The 25,272-nt window shown below is 44.9% G+C and overlaps 1 protein-coding gene across 2 annotated transcripts in view; it reads right to left on the bottom strand.

The window, feature by feature from the left end:
- Positions 1–25,272, bottom strand: part of LOC122379399 — a 58,978-nt gene that overhangs the window by 10,004 nt on the left and 23,702 nt on the right. The window contains exons 1-2 of one of the 2 annotated variants that reach the window (XM_043361579.1): positions 10,343–10,871; positions 5,159–5,341 (exon numbers count right to left, since the gene is read on the bottom strand). In XM_043361579.1, the coding sequence (XP_043217514.1) occupies positions 5,159–5,341; positions 10,343–10,612 (453 nt within the window). In that variant the 5' untranslated portion in view covers positions 10,613–10,871. Of the gene's footprint in view, positions 1–5,158; positions 5,342–10,342; positions 10,872–25,272 lie in introns of those variants that run through there. The other variant, XM_043361590.1, reaches the window with a different exon arrangement.

Consider the following 25,272-nt stretch of genomic DNA (forward strand, 5'->3'; position numbering starts at 1 on the left):
TTGACCTGACCTCTGAGTTCACCCGTTGACCTAGTACCCTGAAATTTGGTATCACTGGTTTACTCACATCGCGGACAGCATACCTATTTTTTTCCGTTCTTGCTCCGTCGAGGGGCGAACGGCTGGAGTTCACTCCGTTCACCCTGGCTTCCCCTACTCGTAAGACGCTGACAAACTACGAACGGGTGAGGGCTAAAATTGCACTTATTGTCGATCATTGTCCATTGCATACTGCATACATAGATATAAAGTATGGTAGCCATAATGGGAAACGAATTTAATCTTAAATTAGCATGCCAATTGCATCTACCTTCGGTGCCGCAGATCCTTTATCAGCGTCTTCAGGGCTATATGTCTAGGGCTGATGTAATTACATTACTATAAATACACATGTTTCTGCCCTTGTTTCACAATCTACTCATTCCAAAGAATGCCATAGGTAAAAAAGATTAACACTTTTCGGTCGAAAAATACCACAAAATCTGTCCCAAACACCCCCCTCCTCCCATAGTGTTTACACAGCGCCGCAGATTCTCGCCCTCACCAACATGGCGGCCGCTGCTACGTATTCGCGAGTCGCTCCCGACATGGGGGTGCCATGGATGAGATAATAATGGATTGGTGTCTTCGCAGTTTTTGGCGACATTGAGCTCAGGCCTGCCATCTAGCGGGAGAATTGTCGTAAGTTAGGAGCAAGCCGAGTGAACGCCGCTGATAAGCATTGTGACACACGGGAGTGTGGTGTAGTAGCAGGCTTGTTTTGCAATTTTTCAAAAGGTTATGTCTTTATATGTCAGTAAAAGCAAAGAAATTAATAGATTTATGTGCAGGGTCAGTAATAAGATAAACAGTTCCATGTTATTTGCTCATTAAATCGTGAAACAGGAAGTTATTGGAGACTTCGCCAGCACGTGTCGTTTTCGCTATTTTTCACATGAGTCTTTACTTGGCCCAAATCAAACAAATTGTCCGATCAAAGAACAAAACGAACGTAAGTACTATCTATAAGTCTAATGAAAAACTTAAACGGAATTGCTAACGTCATTGCCGCTCAATATGTCATTCAAGACGCTCTATGAAAAGGACCCAACCGGTGGTGCGTAGTCGATGAAATTTCAGTAACTTTGGCTCCAACTCCGATTCCGGTACCTATCCAAATATCGACTCCGACTCCTCCGGGCAGAACTGTCAATTCACACGGACTCCTACTCTGACTCCGACTCTGCAGCCCTGGTAAGTCTGTGGAGTGATGACTTTTCGGTGACGTTCGACTCATACTCGGGCTATACAGATTTTAAAAATCAACCGACTTCGAGTCGGAACAGAACCGCTGGCTCTGACTACAAATTCGCAGCCCTGGCCCAAGATAGCCGCCTAAAACAACTTTTATGTGTGATCTTCTTCGTACATTGTTAATGTTATTTTAAACAAGGGGTGGAAAAGGGAGACGAAGCCTTCGTAAACAAGGATCTCCTGTTGCGAATCAATCAGCTACTGGAAAAGAAAGGCATAAACACCACGCATCTCATTTCATCGTTTTCCTAACAGCTCTGCACCAATGTAAGCACTGATCAATGCAGTGCGAGCATTGATGTGACATTTGTGTACCAAGTTTGAGTGTTATCCGCCCAGCCGTTCTTGAGATATGGAAGCGGCACCCCGCACGTGCGCACGTGCAGTAGCACCCCCATAGTGACACATGGAAATGCATTGGCCACTGGGTGCCTAACACTATTGACGAAGTTTTACTGTAATTGGCCCAGCCATTGCGGAGTTACTTTATGTGGAACAATTTCGACACCCCTAAGTTGGCACGTGACACGTGCCGTAACATTAACTAAGATGAAGAAAATCGGGCGAAATTCGGAGAAGAAGGAATAAGCCTACCAAATATGTAAGTGACATATTGTGAAACTGCTGTACCATTGTGAGTAAATGGCCATATAAAAGGTCGTACAAGCCGATGGGACTGGGCGTTTCAATACACACCGTCTTACGCATTTTATTTTCGTTATTACCTAAAGGCTGCTTGACGTTTTTGGCTTTCAAGCATTTAAGACGTTTTTTGTCGTCTCAGGTCCAGTAAGATTACCTCCAACTCGTGGGAATATGCACTTCAAGCCAACTAACACACCACACCCACGTGTGTCATAATGCTGAGAGATGGCGTTCACTCGGCTTGCTCCTAACTTACGATAATTCTCTCGCTAGATGGCATGCCTGATCCCAATGTCGCGGATCCCAATGTTAATTTCCACGAGACACCAATCCAGTGTTATATCATCCATGGGGGTGCCCTATCTAGTCTTTATATCTATGATCTTAGCAATTATCTTGTTTTATATGGCGGTTTTCATTATCACAATATTATTTTTGATATCATGAAGTTTGTATATCTCGGTTTTACGAAAAATAGTAGGGCAACAAAGATAAATTTCGCGAAAAAATAATTTTAGTTGGAAACATCCATTCTGGTATGCAACATTCAGTATGAAGCCCAGTATGGTGACCGTCTACTGTGCTTCCAAGGGTGAGTACCTGATATCAACAGAAGTTGTTTACTATTTTGCCTTACGTTGCTAGGTGGTTGCTAGGGAGCTAGGGATACTCTCTTGCGCGATCATTTGCACTTATTTTTCCTCATTATATCGACATGTTGCTGTTTCTGAGACCTAACTCATGCTAAGAAAAAAGTAGTTTTCTTAAAATGTGTATTTAAGTGCCGTAGTATTAACACAGCTCCGCAATTCTGCTTAATATCTGCAAAATCCTGACTTCCCGGAAAATTGTTGGTGGTGATGGGGATCGAGCCCGTCGATGAAAAGTAAGTCAATATTCAAAGGCTTCAAAACGTTATTTCTTGTTGTTCTGTGAAATAGCAATGCGAAGACCGATGATAGTGCCAGTGTTGAGCTTTCTAATGAAGCATTGCAATTAGTAGTAATGTTATTATCATCTAACTAAGATATCTTCCACCAAATATTAGAATTCTGCCATTGTCTTGCTGTAGAACAGGGTTACTTTCAGTCTCTTGGGAACACGATTTGCCGGTCTCAGATCGAAAAACACTTCAAAAAGCGGTAATAGACAATGAACTTTCCCACCTGATAGCATCTCGGGTTTTTTTATATCCTGTCTAGAATTTTCATAAATCAGACGTAAAAATGGCCAATTTCGTCAGATTCCGAATTTTTGCCATTGGGTCTAATGTAAAGCATGGCTACTTTCAGTCTCTTGGGAACACGATTTCCGTACCTCCGATTGAAAAACACTTCAAAAGTCGCAGATAGTAGACGATTTAATCTACAAGATAGCATCTCTCTTTTTTCTGTATCTGGTCGTGTATCTTCATAAAACCCTCTCAAATACAGTCAATTTAGCATTAAAGCCTATGGATTTAGAAGAATTTTCATATCCGACTAGATTTGGGCTACCATGTCTGTTGACCGGGGGCCGGGTAATGCCTTTTTGTTGCCCATAATACTTGTCTTGATGGACATAACAATTACTTAAACATTACAACAGGTAATGTAAATACATTGTGCTGTCGATGAAGAATGGTCCTTTCTACCCTACTGAGGTTATCACATCGCTTAGGTTAAAGGGACCCTCCCACCTTCAAAAAAGTTAATGAATTGGCACGAAAGTGATGTCGCTCGGTTCAGAAAGAGCGAAAACGAATATCTACCAAATTTCATCGAAAAATATTCACCGGTTTTCAAGATATTAGACTTTTACTTTTGTTTACTTTTTGGGATCTCCGCTGTTCCTAGCGACTTTATTTGAAAGTGCGGCATTTGTTGCGCGCAAAGCAGCATATACCACCGCGTGCTACCAAACGTTTTAGTAAAAGATTTAAAAATCGTTAGATCTCCGCTGACGTCACAAATTCTAAGGGGGCATACCAATGCACTAGCCCCTTAGAATCCGAAAACTGCAAGTTTGAAATTCCATATCTCCGAATTAAAGCATTTGTCGATGTTGTGAGTACCCAAACCGGTAGGGTAAGGGCGGGTAAGAGTACGCGGGCGATAAGAGTACGCATCAGCTGTTTCGGTTGCTTAGCAACGCGGGTTTGTCGAGTTCATGAAGTGACATGAAGCCGCCAGTGCGTGATTGTCACCAACGGAACGTGGGCGTTGAGCGGCGACGCTGTTGAGTTTAAGGCGATGAATATTATTTTCGAGCGTTATGATATTATTATGGTATGATACAATAATTTTGATACTTGGCAGTTGAGATAAGGTACATTTCCGTGATTGTTGTGGGAAACTTGTGAGGTTATCTGGGGAAATACTGTGCAGTGCAATATTCTGTTTGCGAAGTTTTGCACAACGTTTCGGGGTTGTTTTGTGCGCGAATTGCATGTACGGTAAGAGGACGCACTGTTCGGGAGGGTAAGAGTACGCAGAATTATACATTAAATCGAATATACAGAAATATTAAATTATTAATCTATCGCTCAATGACGTTTGTTTTGTAGGTATATCATTAATGGAGCACTGTGATGCAGATGCGTACCCGAAATTCTTCCAAATACGAGTTATTCTCCCTTTTGATTGTGCATTTTTTAAGAAACACACGGCATGATTATTTCCTCCTGATTTATAGACTTAAAAGATTTATTTTATGCTTTTCTTTTTGGATACTAGAATTAAATTAAATGCCTTCTGAGTTTGAAGTTAAGCATTTGGACAGTACAAGCTGCATAGGTGTGTGCTCATATGCTTGCGTACTCCACCTGCCTGGCGTGCGTACTCTTACACACCCCATGTGGTAAGAGTACGCAACTGCAGCGGTTCAGAAAATGTCAGTTTTAGACCACTTCCATTTACGCTGAAGGATCGTTGCCCCATGGGTTGATGGCTAATTCAATGAAGTTTAATATTTCCTATTTGCGATTTCTTTCTTTCAAATATTAAACAAATGAGAGCAAGAAATCCACTAAGTGCGTACTCTTATACGACTTCACCCTATTTGCAGGCCATGGCCACCAATTTGGCTATCTCAACTCAAAACTAATGTTAAGGTGGGAGTGTCCCTTTAAACTGAAACTATTCATTCAAAATAACTATAAAATTCAAACAGTCAAACATTTCACCCTGTCAAGCACATAATAGCCATTTACACCAGCAGCCCAGCAAGGAAGGCACCATACCTCTTGTGCAGCTTGAAGTGCATCCTTCAACTGTGCACGATGATGCCTGATGGCACTGGGCCTCTCCTTCCGTTTGGCACGTCCTGGTTGACACTGAAACTTGTGCGGAACAGCTTCCTTTTTCAGACACAGGTTTCCTCCAACCATGCAGTATTTTCTGTAGTTTTGGATGTCATCTTCCAGCTGAAAAAGGTTGTTGTGATTGTGGTCAGGGATGTCACATGTGTAGCCTGCAGGTGAAAGTCTGGTGTCACCTATGACCTATTAATCTCATCATATTGACACACAGATCATATACCTATTCATATAATGAGAGAGAGAGAGAGAGAGAGAGAGAGAGAGAGAGAGAGAGAGAGAGAGAGAGAGAGAGAGAGAGAGAGAGAGAGAGAGAGAGAGAGAGAGAGAGAGAGAGTGAGAGAAAGAGAGAGAGTTAGCACTTTTTCATAGCCATAACCATATTTTCTACATTAAAAAATGTACATATTATGATACAAAAGGTCTGATTGCCGAAGTGATCAGACCAGGTGATGTCTTTGGATCTCCTGATGTAACATTTGATTGTTATTCATGGATTGCTTGCAAATGAGGGCCCGGCTTCACCTGTGAAACCACAGGTGAAACCACCTATTCACATCTTGTGAGCTGACGTAATGTGACGAGGCCATACTAACAACGTATTGGGTAGCTCCGGCGCACGCTTGCCGCAACATTGAGTGACGTTATCAGCCTAAAAGTAAGAGTCGGTCAGTGGCGTATCCAGGGGGGAGGCCAAGAGGCCATGGCCTCCCCCTTTGGCATCAAACATGCAAGTGGGCCCTTTGGGTCACTTGAGTACAGTGACGTACCCAAGGGAGGCCATGGGGGCCCTGAGGGGCGCCCTGGTTACCTGAGGGTCCCCCTGGTCACCTGAGGGGTCCCTGATTAGCTGAGGGGCCCCTGGTTACCTGAGTGGCCCCTGGTTATCTGAGGGGCCCATGGTTATCTGAGAGGCCCCTGGTTATCTGAGGGGACCCTGGCTACCTGATTGGTCCCTGGTTATCTGAAGGACTCCTGGTTACCTGAGGGGCCCCTGGCTACGGGGGCCCTGGTAACCTGAGTGGCCCTTGTTATCTGAGGGGCCCATGGTTACCTGGGGGGCCCCTGGTTTCCTGAGATGCCCCTGCTTACCTGAGGGGCCCCTGATTACCTAAGGGGCTCGTGATTGCCTGAGAGCCCCTGATTTTCTGAGAGGCCCCTGGTTACCAGTGGGGCCTCTTGTTATATGAGGGACCCCTGGTTATCTGAGGGGTCCCTGGTTACCTGAGGGGCCCCTAGCTATCTTAAGGGCCCCTAGCTACCTGAGGGGCCCCTGATCCCCTGGGTGACCCCTGGCCAGTGGTCTGAAGAAACCCTGGTCACCTGAAGGGCCCATGTTTACCCCAGGAGTACCTGGTTATATGAAGGGCCCTTGCAGTCACATTAAGGCCCTTAGTTACCCGTGAAGCCCCTAGTATAACCGTCCCCTGGTTATCAGAGGGTCCCCTGGTCAATTGAAAGGCCCTGGTCAATTGAAAGGCCCCTGGTCATCTGAGAGGCCCCTGATTACCTGAACGGCCCGTGATCACTTGGATTCAATGGTATGGCCAGGGGCGAGGGGGCACGTGTCCGTTATAGGGTTTAGGGTCCCCTCGGGCCCGAGAGGACCTGCGGTGCCAATTGGCGGCAGAGGGCCCGCGCTGGCAACGCTTCAACTGGAAAGGAGACCACAGGGCTTGTGACTTGTGAGAACACCCCATGGGCTTTTCTGTAGCCACACTTATCTCCAGAGGGGCCTCACGCCAGGTTCTGAGGGACCTTGCCGGCCTTTGAGGGTCCTTGAAGGCTAATGAGAGATCAGCTGTAAGGGCCTCATACCCGTTTGCTATGGCCCCACGGCCCACACCGGTGTTTCTGAGGGTCCTCACAACGGCGCCTGCGAGGGCCTCCACTGCCACCTCTAAGGGCCCCACACCACTCACCAGTGCCTTTTAAGGGCCTACTTCGGCGGCTCTGAGAGCCCCCACACCGACTCTGAGGGCTTCTTACCGACCTCTGAGGGTCCCTTGCCGGCCTATGAAGGGCCACCAGTAACTTTCAGGGCCCCACACACGCCTAAGTGATGGCCCCCACCAGTGTCTCTAAGCCCCAAGGCCCTCAGAACGGCGCCTGTGAGGACCCCACACCAGCGCATCTGATAGCCTTTTACCGACACCTCTGAGGGACTAACACAGGTGACTCTGAGGCGCTCGCTCGCTTCACTTCCTCATAAAATACCGTGCATTTTATGCATACTTCTCAAGCAAGAAATGATATTTTTACCTGCCAATTTGGCACATTTTCTCAGGACTTAGACAGACAGGCAGACAGACGGACAGAGAGGCCCGTCTGCAAGGGGGACCGGACCCACTGTGCCCAATCCCCTCATCGAAAGGTTCTGGAAACGCCCCTGCCTGGGTTGACAGCGGCATCCGGGTGACCCGTGGGCCCCTTTGAGAGCAGGCGGCCCCCTCCTGGGCGAAATCCTGGGTACGTACTACGTGCCTGCTTGAGTGTCCCAAGAGAAACGATATCTTCAGGGCCTCATCCAAAGTACTGGCCCCAGCATAACTAAAGTCAAACTGCGTCAAACTATCTTAACCCTCGCCCGTAAACGGCGATCTGCCACCTTCGCCCATGCAGGGGGGGGGGGGTTGGTGCGACCCCCCCTTGGCGTTTGAAAACGGAGCGTCGTAGAGCTTAGCGGAAAAGACCAACGGATTGCTCTCGCCGAGATCTCGCGATTGGTGGTATATTTTTTGGTCCGAGGTCAACATTTGACCTACTTTTGACCGGTCAAAGGTCAAATTTTCGGAAAAAATAGACTTTTTCAACTTTCCGCGGCGATTGCGGCAAAACGGTGGGAGATATCGACTTGAAACCTTCACTATCGTGTTCCTTGATCAATTCTCTATCGTTTGGTATGTATTTCGTTTCCCTAGCTCTAAAAAAGTCGGCGGCAGAAATTCGAAAAATCAAAATTTAAATTTTTGAAATCTGATTGTATTTTTGGATTTGGGAGGTCCATTTGCTCCCTATAGAAGCTACTATTGCTGCATATTCCCATTGAGGTGACAAGAATTAGTAAAATAGTGGTTCGGGCGCTTTTCAAAAATAGTACCGGACGCTGTTCCTCTTGTGACGTCATAGCTCCGTGACCTGACCTGACCCGGTCAAGTTTCTTATACCATATGATAGCCAATACTTGCCCCAACATGCATGGGAAGTTTCATCACGATCCATCAACCGATGTCCGTACCACCGGCAGGAAACCTCGGGCGTTGGCACTCAGTTTGTGAAAATCCGGCCGGAGGCTGTTCCCTTTGTGACGTCATAACTCCGTGACCTGACATGACCCGGTCAATTTTTTTTATCAAAAGATGGGCAAGGTTTGCCCCATAAGGTACCCAAAATTTGGCGGCGCTGCGCGCCGCCGTTTTTGCACTATTTCCGAAAAGCCTCAGGGGGGGGGGGGTTGCACTAACCCCCCCCCTACATGGGCGAGGGTTAAAATGCCATTTGATGGCGCTCATAGGCCCTCAGAGGCCAAGGCCGAGCCCCCAGAGGCTAGCGTGGGCCCTCAGAGGTCGCTTTGGCGGACATAAAGAAGCAGAGCTTACATATACTTAAGCGTGGGATCCTTTGAGGCTGGTGTAGAGCCTTAAGGAGCCAGCGCTCAGCCCTCTAAGGCCAGCGTGGGCCCTCTAAGGCCATTGTGGGGTCTTCTAAGGCCAATGTGGGGCCTTCTAAGGCCAGTGTGAGGCCTTGTAAGGCCAGTGTTTGCCCTCTATGTCCAGCATGGGGCCGTCTATGTCCAGCGTGGGGTAGCCCAGCGACATGGGGCTTTCTTAGGTCAGATTGAGGCCCATTGGCCACCGAGACTAGCTTGGGGCCCTCCGAAGACAATGCGGAGCCCCTTTAGGCCAGTGTTGGGCACTCTGTGACCAGCGTGAACCATCTGCGGCCAGCGTGGGGCCATCTGTCATCTGACTTCAGACTTCAGAGACTGGTGCTGGGCCCTCAGAAGCCAGCGCGGGCCTTCATAGGCTGGCGTCGGGCCATTAGAGGCCACCTCGAGGGCCTCGGCAACCACTTTTCAGATCTTATGCATGTTTGGGCCCCTTGAGGTAGGAGTGGCCCTTATAAAGGCCGGCGTGGGACCCTCAGGGGGCATCATGGGGTTCTAGGGACCGGCGTGCGTTCGAGAGCGGTATAGGGTCCTCAGACTGACTCAAAGACTCCGAAGAGCCGGCGGGGGGGGGGTATGAGGTCAGCCATAGCATGGGTCTACTGAGGCCATTATGGGGCCCGCAGGCCAGCGTGGTTCACTCTGTTGCCGGTGTTGGGCTTTCCGAGGCCAGAATGAGCCTTCAGATGCCGGAATGAGGCCAATGTGGGCGACTTAGAGCCATCAGAGTCTAGATCAGAGCTCAACCCGAGTCGGACCCTGCTAAAGTTAAGGGCATCAGCCCTCAACCAGCGCGAGACACTAAGAGATTGACATCTGCCCTTTGAAAAATGTTACAATCGTAAAAAATTGACAAAACATTTTGTTTTTGATAATCTTTAGTGGCCCCGGCACCGACCAAAGAAAAAAAAAACTGTATGCCTACTGCTGAAATAAATTGTATGTACCTACACTTCATACAGAGCTATCGATGTCGATGGCTTTTTCATGTTTTTCTTTTCTTTTTTAGATTGCCGAGTGTGCTTAAAAAGGCTCCCTCACATGGTAAAAGTGACACAGAACCGCACCTGGGCGTGGGTTAAGTGCGTCACTACTGGGGCCCCTAAGGTAAGGGTGGGGCCCCTTGAGCAGGTTTGGCCTCCCCCTTTTCAAGATCCTGGATACGCCACTGGAGTCGGTAGTCAATATAGTAAATTTATTAGGTAATACCATATATTAATTGGATATGGTATGTTTAAAAAAGGCAAATTTAAGGAAGATGTTAACTTCGAAATTCGAGTATTTAGTTAATGACGTCAAACAACATTGCTGCAGTCATGCGCAGGAAATGCCCCTTATGTTAATAGTATGACATCACATTATGCCAGCTTGCGAAAAACAGGTGAAACAGGTGAAACAGGTCGAGGAAATACTTAAAAATTTCCACAAAAATAGGTACTTACATCAAAATGATCCTCACAGCAATACCAGACATTCTTCGGGCTCAAACAGCCTGCATCCTCCCTCCTTGCCAGCCGAGCCCACAATCTGCTTCTCTTCAAATCTCTGGGGACATTCAGAAATATCTTGCCCGGTGTCGTGGAGCTAGTATTCTTGCAACCTGGCACAAAGCACCATTTCCTTGCTTTTGCCGGCTTGGACGTGCTCCTTTCAACCCTTTCTTCATCTTGACCTTGGAGTGTCATGCCACTATCATCTAGAGTTGAACTCATCTTCTGTGTTTTTTTATATATAAGTATGATAAAATAGCACTTCAGACGTTCCACTTACAGATACAAAGCCACACAGTACAAGAAATATCATTAAATAACACAATTTGCGGCCACAGTTCACCTCAACCCCGAGCACCGCAACACGCGTTTGTGCGTCGCGCCAGTGCCTCTCAGTGGTCGCGCTAGGTAGTGACGTCACATAACGGTCGGAGGCACGCATGCCCCGGGGGCACAAAAAATAATGTAAATTTCGCATAAACTAATGGAAACCTAGCATTTTTGTGATGATTTTTGAAATCTACGCATTCAAAATATTAGAATGACCACATTTTATCGTAGCGCACCCCATTTTCCCGCAGCAACGAAAGTAAACCACCTAAGCTATCCTTCGGTGCCCATCCAATTCCCACCAACGAGTCGCACAAACACCTTGGCATGACCTTTTCGAAAGATCCACGATTTCACGAACACGTTAACGAAATTTTAACTAAAATCACCAAGACGATCAGTCCTCTATATTCCATTGCAAAATATCGTTCGTTTTTTTTCAAAAGGACGCTGGCTCAATGTTCGATATCGAAGCTCTAACGTGAGTTTTGGCAGCTTCAGTGTCTGGCCAATAATTTCTTACCGAAAAAATAATCGATTTCAAATTGTGCACGGTAAGTAGCTGGAAATTGTTTCTTAAAAATGAACATACTATGATGACGTCACTGGTGGCAGCAGACACCCAAATGTTCGTGCAATGGGACAAGTGTCAACGAATTTGGGTGAAACTTAGTTTTTCATTGTTGCCGAGCTTATAATCGAGTAAGCGATCAAACTACACCTACATATATCAAAGCTCTCATACCACATACACGAGCACACGACACGGGTATAACACTCAGAAACGACAGCCACCACACACTTGTCAAAACACGAACAGCCAAACACCAACGAGTCTTGCCAACCTTTTTGCCACAAACCGCGACATTCCCGATCGTTTGCGACACACCAGACAGGACAATCTTTTATCTCTACCAAGAGTCAGAACGGAAACCGGGAAGCGTACCGCGCTGCTCTGGAAAGGAATAGACTTACATACGGCTGCGAGAACATCTCTATCGGGAAGTCTAAGAGACAGCTGCAGCGGCGGCTCCTCTCTCAGGTCACTTGAAGCTGATTTTAGTAGGAATAGGCGTGTATGTATGTGTTTTGTTTTTATTTGTATGTGTCGCGTTTTACCCTCGCTTTATGTACCTCATATGACTGAGAACTGTAAAAACCACATCCGTGTGGATAGTTCGTGCTTTTACAAATACAAATACAAAATCTGCCCCCCCCCCCCCAGCAGGGCGCGTGTGGCTGAATAGCCTAGCGGGGCGCGGGTTAAAATGCTTGTAATGTAATTTTACCACCCGAAAAGTGTTGATTATACTTGAGAGCTTAATTAACCCGCGCCCTGCTGGGGGTCCTGGATTTCCACGCCCTGCTGGGGGGGGGGGTGTTTGAACACCCCCCCTTCTAACTCGGCTCCTGGGCCACGTAGCGATACGCGGAAGGCGGCGTTCGAAAAAGCGTCAAAAATAATGAGGAAATCACTTCGGTCAATTTTTTGGTCAGGTCAAAGGTCAGGTCACCAGAGGTCATTGAAGGCAAAATTTCGCCGATTTCCAGGTCGAATGTCGACAATTTCCAAGAAGCCAACGCATAACTCGGGAACCAATAGAGCTACAGCGCCGCGGAAAAGCGCATTCGATAGCCCTATTAACGCCCTTTCTGAGTAATTCTCTCAGATTTGACCTAACGTCAACGGTTTTGCCTGCAGGGGGCAAAAACTGCAAAAATAGCCGATTTTTTCGGAAACAGTTTTTCTGCAATAACTTTTGACCCAAGCCTTGTACGAGCTTACTTTTACCGGCATCGTGTTCCTCTCGTCAAGACGCATCGAATGAACTATAACTTGACCTTGAAAGGTCAACTTGAAAATTTGACCTCAGGTCAAGGTCATGACCTGACCGGAAAGGGTCATGTTGCATATCAGTCGATCCGTATCGTCTAGCTGAACACATCTAAGGCGTTTTCATCGCTCTAGCATGCCTCTATCAAAAGTTATTTGTGAAAAACTGTTAGATACCATTCGTGACCTAAGATGACCTCAGGGCATAAACAGGGGTCACGGACACCATTTTCATGTTCAGTGTGTCTAAACCACTTGTAATTCAGTGTTTGGGAGTGTTTATAATGTCTTTCGTCCAAAAGAGGCGCATTTCAATTTTCTCCCATATGGGAGAAAATTGTCAATGTCAATTTTCAATGAATATAAGTCAATGCATTGACTTATAATGGGGAGGTCGCAAAATTGACCTGACCTTAGGTCATCGATATCAAAATTCTCAGATATACATTTTGTACATGCTATTGCTCTTAGCAATCGCTGAAAGTTTCAAAGCGATCGGTCACTCGGTGTAGCTATGACAGACATTGAAACTTTGTATGAGGTGAGGTCACTTCAAGTGACCTGGTGACCTGACCTTGAATGACCTTGGTCTGAAATTTTCACAACATGTGTAGAATTGATGTATGATAAGGTGTACCAAAAACGGCGGCGCTCCGCGCCGCCGTTTTTGAGATATTCGCGAAAAACCACAAGGGGGGGGGGTGTTCAAACACCCACCCCCAGCAGGGCGCGGGTTAAGCTTTCCATTTGCCAATCAGTGTTATGCACGATTACTTTATAAAAATGCTGAAGTGTAGCAGGCCATCGTCCAACGTTGTCCAGTCTGCTACCTTGTGCAACCAATTCCGAATTGGACATTGGACAAAATCGGAACTCCGAATGTCCAGATTTCCACCTTTTTACGCCCAATTTAGGCGAAAGTGCACACATTTCAGTAACAGTGCAGGTGATTTCGACAGTTCGGCATAGTGCGTCCATGTATTGAATCGCGGCACGATATTCGTCATTGTGCACCCCACTCCGTCAAAGTGCAGTTAAAAGCGGCCCAGGTTCAGACATATTAGACTTAGTGCAAATAAGCCGTCAGGTTAATTGAATTTCGACATGCGGCATGTGGTTACGGCAATGTTCAAATAAATCCGGCAAGTTAAAAATAAGCGATTATGTAAACAAATCTCACCTTCTTACGCAACCTAAGCCCTCAGCAAAGCTCTGGAACTAATGATGAATGTGGGATGTCACGTGAACGTGAAATGCGCTACACCATTTTACGGCCAAATACACCTTTTTTCAATCCGAATCGGCATCCGGTCAGTTAGTTTCGGCAGATCTGCATTAGGAACGTCAGCCTGAGTGCGCTTTCGACAAACCACGCCTCAAACTCGGCATAGTGCGGCAGCGTGACATGGGGCATTTAATTTCGACACTGAGCGTGGTTTCGACACTGGCCAATGGATTTTGGCACACGGCATAGGACTGTGACATCGGGCATTGGAAAAAGGCCAATTTCATTTTACAATGGCAATGGTCATTCAGTTTCGTTGGCGTTATAACAAGCAAAATCAAGCAAATTTCAAACCACATTTTGTACATTGATGCGTTACCAATGCTTACCACTAGAATTTTTAGCATTTTCCTTTTCTTAGACTTCCCTTGTATTAACCCGCGCGGGGCTGGGGGGGGGGTAAATTTTACCCCCCCCCTCGCGAATTTTTGCGATATCTCAAAAACGGCGGCGCGTGGCGCCGCCAAACTTTCAGTACCTTTTCTTACATCAATTTGACACGTTCCCTGAAAATTTGAGCGAAATCCGTCGGAAAATTTTTGAGAAATTGACGTTTTAGTGACGTCATGTTCGCCATTTTCGCCTCAAAAACGGCAAAAGTTCAAACGCCGCTAACATCTTCATTTTTAAAGGAATCAAGACGTAACAAAAAAGGTTATACGTAATTTTACTTTGTCTATCTAATGGCTATCTCGGTTTTTTGAAAATTTTGGATTTTGGCCTAAATTTTTTTTTTTCAAAAAACTGACTTTTTTGGGAAAATCATTATAAAATCCAAAATTTTGAGTCTATCGAAAAAAACGGAATATATGTCAGAGAAGTGGTCTATGTGCACCTACATACCAAATTTTAGAAGAATCGGTTCAAAAATGTGGGAGTTATTCAAAATTTTATGACGTCACGACACACAATTTTTTTTGAAAAATGACTTTTTTGGAAGTTCTAGACCTCGTACGGAAACAAAAATAGCACCATTCGATTCGCCGTGAAAAACTGCATCAGATAGACACCTTTTTAGGCCTTAACAACCAACTTCAAAATTTGACCTCACTTGACCTGACCTTGACCTGACCTCGACCTGAAATTCATCCAGAGGTGGTCCATATCACTTATTGAGTGTGCCTATTGAATTCTATGAGTAAAATGACCCATAAAACATGTGTCGCACATGCCCTTTTCTATATTTTGTTTTTTGGTGACCTGACCTGACCTGACCTGACCTTGACCTTGACCTCTGAATGATATTGTATGCAACGAATATTGTCTTGGTAGCCTAATAACACGTTTTGGGCGATCAGTCTCAGTCCATGACTCCATTCTTCGGCAACTACGGTGCAAGGCCGATACTGTAGAAACTTGCAATTTGTACCCTTGACCTGACCTTGACCTTGACCTCAAACTTTAAATTAAGTACATGTTTTTAGTAGTTCGTGATGAGAGCTTTCGATTGGCGTTTGAATTTTCCAAATCGGACAATTAGTTCGGGAGATAACAGGGGGGGTAAAATTTACCCCCCCCCAGCCCCGCGCGTTCGGCTGGAGACCCCAGCCCCGCGCGGGTTAACCCTCGCCCCAGTGGGGGGGGGGGGCATATGCAGGGTTGTATACGACTCAATCAATAACAAACAATTCAATCACGACAAATTTGGGAAACCAATCAAATCAATCAAGTCAGAGCAGTTTTCGGGAATTGATTCAATCGACTCAAACGCGACAATGAAAGGAATCAATCAACTCAATCAAACGACTCAAACCAAGATATACATTAGGTTTTTTGCCCCACCAACTTGGAAAAGTGTCCATAGCAGTCTGGTGTACCTACCTACCTACCTACCTACCTACCTACCTACCTACCTACAGAAAAAAACAAAAATATTGTCATTAAAAATTATAAATTGCCATGTCATTCAAAGTTTCAATGCAATAAGGAAGGATACCTAGTGATGGACAGGTGGATCATGATATTGAGGTTCAATGGGTAGAATTGGAGCAGAAGTTTCATTTAATGGGTGCAAAATAACCCAGTAGTTGACTTCAACAAACGCCCATTAACCCAAATCACCACCTTTCACCTAAAAGTTGTCAATTTAATTTTGGTCATATTCCAGCTAAGTCATCAGGCCATCTACCCCATGTAAAGCCCCCGTCTGTCTCTTATATGAGTTATGCGGAGCTCTTCTGAATTGAACCCTGAACATAATGAACCTAGCTAGGTTTCATGCCACACTGACACCATATGAAAGTGTTGAAAATGTGCTACAAATTTGACAACTTCATTAGGTATGCTTTATGAAGACAGCAGGAAAGCAGGTAGGTATACGGTAAATGTCAAGTTTGAGTCCTAAGAAGATTTCATTGATAAATTTTTCATATTCTTACATTATTTGACATCTTGAATGCAAAAATGATACTCATTTGTCTCGCAAATAAAAGAAAAAAACATAATCAAACCTGACCTAACCTTACCTACTTACCTATAACCTACCAACCTACAACCTACAAACCTACCCTAACCTAACCTAACCTACAAACCTACCTACCTACAACCTAAAACCTACAAACCTACAACCTAACCTAACCTAAAACCTAAAATTTTTGCTGTTTCATATTCGTATCAACAGCGTCACAATTGTAATTAGGACCTAAACTTGACATATACCGGTAGGTACCTACTTACCTGCCTAGATGTGTCTAGATGTGTCACTGGCTACCAACAGTACCAACGAAGGTAGATAGGTTATATGTGAAGAATTCAAAACATTTTATTGCAATACAATTTGAAACTGTTAGGACTGGGGGATAGGGATGAGCATTAAAAATATATTTAAAAGGAAATGGAAAGGACAGGGACTCTGGAACCACAGGATAAGTTAAGGACAAAGGAAGTAGGAACGGAAAATTAAAACGCAAAAACGGCACGGTGCGACTGCTAAAAAACAAAGAAAACGTTTTGCCAATAAGTGTGCTAAGCTTTTATAAATCCTTATTATACGTCTTTTGATTTTTTGGTAAGATGACGTCATTGATTATCATGTTGTATGGCAGAACATCATAAAATAAATCGGTTGTACAACACCAATTTCGTTTTAATTATTATTTCATTTGAAATAAAACCACTTAATAATATTCGGTAAAATATTTTAAGGAAAATGAAATATATTAAATATGTTATGCTTAGGCTCTCAGGAGAAAAGGATCAACAAACGTTCTGCTGCAAATTAAACAATGCAGCAAATTAGCTATTAATTAGACGTAAACGTAATTAGCGAGACGAAAACGGCGCTTTTGTTTCAGTTATTTTTGTAGGGATTTCAGATATTTATAGAGTTCAGTGGCAAGTTCAGTGGGTTGTTTCTGAGGAGATGTGGAGATGTGAATTATTAATTAATCACACTTTATTAGTATATAGGGCCTTGCACTTTATCATCTGGATTAAAAAAAAAGATTCCTGCTGACTTAGCTGAGTGCAGAAAGGTAGGTAGGTGCATCGCCAGGTTCTATCACAGGACTGGAGCAGTTATTGCAGTTGAAAGTCAAAGTTGGCTGTTCATGTTTAGGCCCTGTTCTTTATTTGGCCATCTACCCCATATTGCAGTTGTGATGACAAGCAGTTTTCAGTGTAGTTTTGTGATCTTTGATGTCATCAATTGGTGTCATTATTTTTCGTCAACTAAAACTTATTTGAACTTTCCATTCAATCGACTCAATCATACGAGTCACTCTAATTTTCGGGAATCAAATCAGTCAACCAGTCGCTAAAGTCAAACGAGTCAGTCAACCAGTCATCTCGAAAAGTCAATCGACTCAATCCAATCAACTCAAAATACGCGTTGAATCAAATCAATCAATTCAATCGACTTGATTAGTATACAACCCTGCTCACAATGTGTCGACAGATCGACGCAAATGAAAAAATTAATATTTTTGTTTTTCATGCAAGAAATACGGCTAAAACATTGTCAACTTTAGATGCGTTGAAAGGAGCGAGGCCCCGAATGACCTCCGTCAACCTTTGGATTCGCCAGGAGCGTGGCCCCGAATGACCCCTGTCGCCCTTTGGATTCGCCAGTGCTTCCACATTGTCACAGAGTGACGCAAGGATGGTGACCTAGAATGAGGTCAGCTTGTGTGTCGGAAACGGGTGATGTTAGGGACGAACCGGTGTAAAGGTTCCAGAGCGACTGACGAAATTAGGTGCCCGTTGCCGTATTCCAATGAACGGTTGCCGATTCGGATTGAAAAAGGTGTGGTTACTTAGCAACCAAGCGCCCATATTGAGTGTCTCTTTACAGTACCATGGAACATTTAAGCACACATTCTTAAAATGCCTTTCCGAAAAGATAAGAGTTGCTTAACCCGCGCCCTGGTGGGGTCTGTTTATAACGCGACCTGGTGGGGGGGGGGGCTATTTTTTGCCCCCCCCCCCTCGTATCTCCGAAACTACTGGACGGATCCGCAAAATTCAAACGGCGTTCAAAAGGCCTGTCAAATTTGTCGAGGGAAACCAAATTTCATTGACCTCGGGGTCACCGATGACGTCACAGGTCAGGTCAAAGATGAAATGTTTCACCGTTCACGGGTCTTCTAGGAAATGCGCTATAACACCGAGGAAAACGCATTTTGTCGAGAATCAGCGGTAGGGCGTCAGTTGCCTAGTAGATATGTTGCTATTAGAGGTCACTGGCAATACCAGGTCAGGTCACAGGTCAGGTCACCAAGGGTCACAGGTCAGGTCACATGAGCCCAACTTTACTAAGGTTGTGTGATGCATGTTTTATGGCCAATTTTTCATTTCCAACTCAATGGTGTTGGTTATAAGACTATCAGGTACGGCTTAGGTCACTTTCTGGTGAAGTTCAGGTCAAGGTCAGGTCAAGGTCAGGCCAAAAAAGGTCAAATTTTTAAGTTGATATTTTTGCATTAAATGGGTATTGATTCGATGCAGCTCGTCACTGGGAGTCTAATGGTGGTCTTTGTTTTGCGCTACGGGGTCTAGAATTGCTAAAAATTGAGTTTGAAAATTTGACGTCATCAATTTTGAACAGTTTTTTCGCTATAACTTCGCCAAAAAAGAGGTATCAATCTCAAATTTTGTATGTGGATGGAAGGCGGTGAGGACTATCACATGTATTCCGGTTTTTGCGAAATTCGAAAAACTTTTTAGATTTTTCGATTATTATTTCCAAAAAATCTATTTTTTGATTTTTGGGGGTCAAAATCCAAAAATTTCAAAAATCCGAGATAGCAGTTTTGTAGCCCTGTTCAATCTACAGCTTTTATGTCTTTATCATTTTTCTGTATTTGCAAAGCTATAGGCCTGACAGCTCTTCCCGCGAAACCCTTTTTTGGGTCGAAAACGGCAGAACATGACGTCACTCTGACGTCATTTCCGGCCAATCTATCATAGCCTTTGGAAAAATTTTTGGTCACAATGTGTAAAATTGATGTCCGGGAGGGTACTGAAAGTTTGGTGACGATCCGCGCAGTGGTTCTGGAGATATATCGAAAAGTCTGGAGGGGGGGGCAAAAAATAGCCCCCCCCCCCCCACCAGGTCGCGGGTTAATTCACTGATGAGATAAATTGACCATTGTCTAGCTTGGCTGGAAGCTGCCGACGTAAAATGCAATATGACAAAAAATAATGCCCTTTGTCGATATTAAATGCCCCTGCCGTTGTTCAATGACCCTGGTCGAATATCAACAGATGCGAGTCTAAATCCGTGAAAAGTGTCGAAATGCGTGCTCCAGTGTCGTGTTGTTGGAGTGCCTGTCGAGATAAGGTGCCCGCTGCCGTATTTGAATGAACGGATGCCGATTCGGATTGAAAAAAGGTGTAAAGGAAAAGTGCACACAGTTTAGTAATAGTGCAACCGATTTCGACAGTTCCACGTAGTGCACTACTACTTCGGCCGAGTGCATGAAATTCGGTAATAGTGCACACGTTTCAAAAGAAGAGCAATCAATTTAGAAGATAGTGCGTTCAAATTCAGTGAGCGGTAGGTTCAATTTCGTCATAGTGCAAGGTTTCGTCATGTAGCTTGATAGTCGGCGTCCAGCAAAGCAATTTAGGCGATGTTCAAGTGAATTCGCTGCTGGATTGGGAAAATGTTTTTGAAGGCCCCTATCTGTATGTCAAGAGTAGCGTGAATTTTGGTCAAAGAGCTGCTCAAGTACAGTTTCAGCCCTCAGGAATTAACACGCGCAGTGGAAGGGGGGGGGCGGATTTCGCCCACCCCTCCTGTTTTTCGCCAATAACTCGCGTCGCAAACATAATATTAATGTGAAATTTCGGCTATCTGCCCAGAATTGAATTGGGGATCTTCTCGTGCAAGAAATAAGAAAATCGGTTAACAACTTTTTCTAGTAATAGCGGTCTAAAGTGAAACATCCTGCCGCCGCCGCGGCGCGGCGGCGCGGCGGCCGGCGCTAGCCGTTACGCGCCGCCTGAATTGTAGACTGTGCCTGGGCGGGACGGTTCCTTCTTTACATCGCGCTCCTTACCGCTGATTATATTAGATTCGCGTCAAATTCGTCGGTGAGAAGACTGAGAAATGTACAAGCAATCATATGGTCAAAGAATTTTGAAAATCGGCCGGTAATAATTTGAGTTATGAGTGTGTAAACACAAAATTGTGATTGCCGCGTTTCCCGCGTCGGCCGATCCCGCTTCAGCCGGCGACATCTTACACTTAGTAGGCTTCTAACTGCCATATTTATTGTTGGATTATCTAGAAATTCACCATACACACTCACATATGTTTGTTCTTTCGTATAGTGAAGGAAAAAAGAAAATCGGCCGGTAATTTTTTGAGTTATTGGCGTGTAAACGCAAAAAAGTCGCTACTATGGCAGTTTTGACCACAATTGACCTCATTTGACCTCGAAGATATTGACATAGGGTCATGAACTTCACACACAACAGAGTTCCCCATGGCCCCCACCTACCCTCCAAATTTCGTCTCTCTAGCTCCAGTGGGAGCTGAGATCTTAGGGGGGCGACATCCGCCCCCCTTCCACTGGGCGTAGTACTCGCAACCCTTCCACTGCGCGTGTTAACCCTCGCGGGCCGGGGGGGGTTTCGCCCCCCCCCTGGTGAATATTTGCGATAGCTCCCGAGCGCTTAGGGATAGGAAAGCGAAACTTTCAGCACTCTTTCTCCCATCAATTTGACATCTTCTGAAGTATAACATTTGGACCTAGCCCCCTTGATGACGTCACAAGGTCCATTTTTCTAGACCCCTGCACGGCAAACTTCGGCGTCACAGACGCAAACTTCAAATAGCTGCTAAAAATAGAGTTTTAGAGATAAAAAAAATTACGCGCACGGTTGTGTAGCGTTTGACGTAGAGAAAAATAGAAAAATAGTTTTGGTGACCTGAGGTCAGAGGTCAGGTCAACGACCCCGAAATGTGGTTTTAGTTTTTCGCAAATAACTTCGACAAAAATTGTCCTAGAGCTACGGCAGTGGTATCATCGCATTCGCCTTGTCAAGCCGCGTCGAATGATATATTTTGTTCGGAAAAGGTCAAGTTTTATGTTGACCTCATGTGACCTCCAATGACCTCTGGTTGACCTTGACACATGAAAGGTCGTTTATGATGGATTTGTACCCGCTGATCACGAATCTGGCATCTATTTTTCTCTAAGCCTTCATTTAGAGCTTCCGGATGGCAAAATTGTCTTATTTTTATTACTAGCTTGAATCAGTGAAATAGCCTCTAGCAGGGATACTCTTCTGTGACCTTGACCTTTGAGCAGCCTTGTATCGTAAGATGAACCACAAATAGGAAACTTAATAAGCCTCAAAACATTTCAAAACATCTTGGAAGTTAGCACGCAATATGTGCGAAAAAGTGCCAAGTTTGAGGTCAATTTTGAGCGTTACCTTGACCTCAACCTTTGATTTTGAGCACATTTTCGGAATCCTCAGATTCTCTTCTTTCGTTTGACACCCAATTTTGCCGGTTTGATGCTGCCGTCCTCTAGCCCTATTAGTGGAAGGGGGGGGGGGTGTGTTGTCATCCACCCTTCAGGTTTTTCGGGAATATCTCCGAAACCGCTGAAGCTACGATGCTGAAATTTTCTGACTTTTCCTAAAACTAAATTGGGCACATTCCCTGAAAATGTCAAGTTCATAACTCTACCAGGGGCGGCTCCAGTGCACTGGGAATTGGGGGTCCTATTCGTGAGGCGAGTCATTGGGGCGAAGATCACGATGCTGCACCAGTTTTACGTAAAGTGAATGAAAGGTATCATGTGATAACATATACAAAGTTATTGTGCATTCTCTTTTGACACGTTTTTGCTATAATAGGCGGATCCAGGCGTCCAAAAAGGGGGGTTATGTTTTACCTCCCAACATAGGTGCCCTGACACCGCCTATGCATGACCAATACAATTGTAGTCGTTCTCTCATAAGAAAATTGTAACATAACAAGGCCATTACCACCCTTTTTAGAAACAGTACCAACAAAAACCTTATTTACTATACTTTTTGTGTACCCCCAATCTCAATGATCTGTATCCGCCTATGATTTTTGAAAATGCACATTTTTAGGATCCATGTGAATTCCTGGTTCATTCTTTATCGATCGGCAAAAGTTGCGTTAAGATTGGTTCAGAAACCTGGCCGTGATAAACAGTCTAAAATGTATCTACAATTAGCCCGTTTTTACCCCCCTCTACCCCCCCCCCCTATTGACATTTTTAATTTTTTTTTAAAGAAATGTAGATCACGTTGAGCGAAATCGAATGCCGTTTGAATTTTGAAAATTAGCCCGTTAGATCTCGAGATATCAGGGGGGTCGTAAACAGCCCCCCCTGCCACTAATAGGGGTAGCCAGGAGCCTGCCACTAATAGGGCTAGAAGGCTTACTTTGAGATCACTACACATGTGCCGGCTTTTGCCTTTGACCTTGACCTCTGACCTTGAAAATTGACCTGAGGTCAAAAATTTTAGGTGCTTTAGAATCGTCTCGTAAGGACCTTTCGTTTGGTATCGCTTTTGTTTCCGTAGCTCCCTTATTTACGGAGTTAGACAGGGGGCGGAAAACGCCCCCCCCCCCCGGGCTGCGGTGGTTAAGATTACCCCCCGGGCCCGGCCGGGTTAACTTATCATTTGTCTCGCTCTAAGAACTCGGTGACACGGTCAAATGGCGGTCACGTGGCATTCAGGGCTTCTGAATCGGGTGCATAACTTCGGTGCTGGTTCAACAAGATCAGAAATGGTATGGATTCTTGTTATCGCCTTTCAGCATCGTGGCGATTTTGATCGAACGAAGCCGAAAAAATATTGCTCATGCCGAATTTGAAAGCACATGACGAATTATGTGAATTGTGCACTATGTCTTATATGATTGAAGCTAAGGCAGCCAGATGAAGCATTAAATACCCTCTACCTTTTGCATCAAGAACTAGGGTTAAAGTGACCCAGGCTCAGGCATATTAGACATAGCGCACATTATTCGTCAGATCGTTTCAATTTCGGAGTGCCGCATGTAATTTAGGCACTGTTCAGTAAGACTGGCATTGCATAAATAAGTGGCAACCATTTTTATTTGACATATCACGCTTCCTATGCCTCTAATGACACTATTAGTGGCAGGGGGGTTGTTTTCATCCATCCCTCAGGTTTTTCGGGAATATCTCCGAAACCGCTGAAGCTACGATGCTGAAATTTTCTGACTTTTCCTGAAACTAAATTGGGCATATTCACTGAAAAATTTCAAGTTCATAACTTTACCAGGGGCGGCTCCAGAGCACTGGGAATTGGGGGGTCCTATTCGTGAAGCGAGTCATTTGGGCGAAGATCACGATGCTGATGTATTATAACTGTATGCACCAGTTTTACGAACAGTGAATGAAAGGTATCATGTGATAACATATACAAAGTTATTGTGCATCCTCTTTTGACACGTTTTTGCTATAATAGGCGGATCTAGGCGTCCAAAAAGGGGGGTTATGTTTTACCTCCCAACATAGGTGCCCTGACACCGCCTATGCATGACCAAAACAATTGTAGTCGTTCTCTCATAAGAAAATTGTAACATAACAAGACCATTACCACCCTTTTTAGAAACAGTACCAACAAAAACCTTATTTACTATACTTTTTGTGTACCCCCAATCTCAATGATCTGTATCCGCCTATGATTTTTGAAAATGCATGTTTTTAGGATCCATGTGAATTCCTGGTTCATTCTCTATCGATCGGCAAAAGTTGCATTAAGATTGGTTCAGAAACCTGGCCGTGATAAACAGTCTAAAATGTATCTGCAGTTAGCCCGTTTTTACCCTCCTCTACCCCCCTATTGACATTTTTTTTTAGAAATGTAGATCACGTTTAGCGAAATCGAATGCCGTTTGAATTTTGAAAATCGGCCCGTTAGATCTCGAGATATCAAGGGGGGTCGTAAACAGCCCCCCCCCCTGCCACTAATAGGGGTAGCCAGGAGCCTGCCACTAATAGGGTTAACCCTAGAACGCCTAGGGGGGGGGGGGGTTGTATCAACCCCCCCCCCTGAGGTTTTTTCGAAGTGCACGCTAAACGGCTTGTCGTAGCGGGCTGAAATTTTCAATACCCTCTGGGGCAACCTTTGCGCATCTTTTGCCGAAAAAAAATTGATCGGGTCATGTCAGGTCACGGAGTTATGACGTCATAAGAGGTACAGCCTCCGGCCGGATTTTCACAAACTGAGTGCCAACGCCCGAGGTTTCCTGCCGGTGGTACGGACATCGGTTGATGGATCGTGATGAAACTTCCCATGCATGTTGGGGCAAGTATTGGCTATCATATGGTATAAGAAATTTGACCGGGTCAGGTCAGGTCAAGGAGCTATGACGTCACAAGAGGAACAGCGTCCGGTACTATTTTTGAAAAGCGCCCGAACCACTATTTTGCTAATTCTTGTCACCTCAATGGGAATATGCAGCAATATTAGCTTCTATAGGGAGCAAATGGACCTCCCAAATCCAAAAATACAATCAGATTTCAAAAATTTAAATTTTGATTTTTCGAATTTCTGCCGCCGACTGTGACCTTGCCGACTCCCGGCGCTCCCAACGCGCCATTTTTAGAGCTAGGGAAACGAAATACATACCAAACGATAGAGAATTGATCAAGGAACACGATAGTGAAGGTTTCAAGTCGATAGCTCCCACCGTTTTGCCGCAATCGCCGCCGAAAGTTGAAAAAAAGTCTATTTTTCCGAAAATTTGACCTTTGACCGGTCAAAAGTAGGTCAAATGTTGACCTACGACCAAAAAATATACCACCAATCGCGAGATCTCGTTGAGAGCAATCCGTTGGTTTTTTTCCGCTAAGCTCTACGACCTTCCGTTTCGAAACGCCAGGGGGGGGGGTCGTAACAACCCCCCCCCCCCTGGTCGTTCGTGTTATGAGAAATGGCCTGGTCGTGCGAGGGTTAATCTGCACT

The sequence above is a fragment of the Amphibalanus amphitrite genome, unplaced genomic scaffold, assembly GCF_019059575.1.
Source record: "Amphibalanus amphitrite isolate SeventyFive unplaced genomic scaffold, NRLGWU_Aamphi_draft 000008F_arrow, whole genome shotgun sequence".
NCBI lineage: Eukaryota > Metazoa > Arthropoda > Thecostraca > Balanomorpha > Balanidae > Amphibalanus > Amphibalanus amphitrite.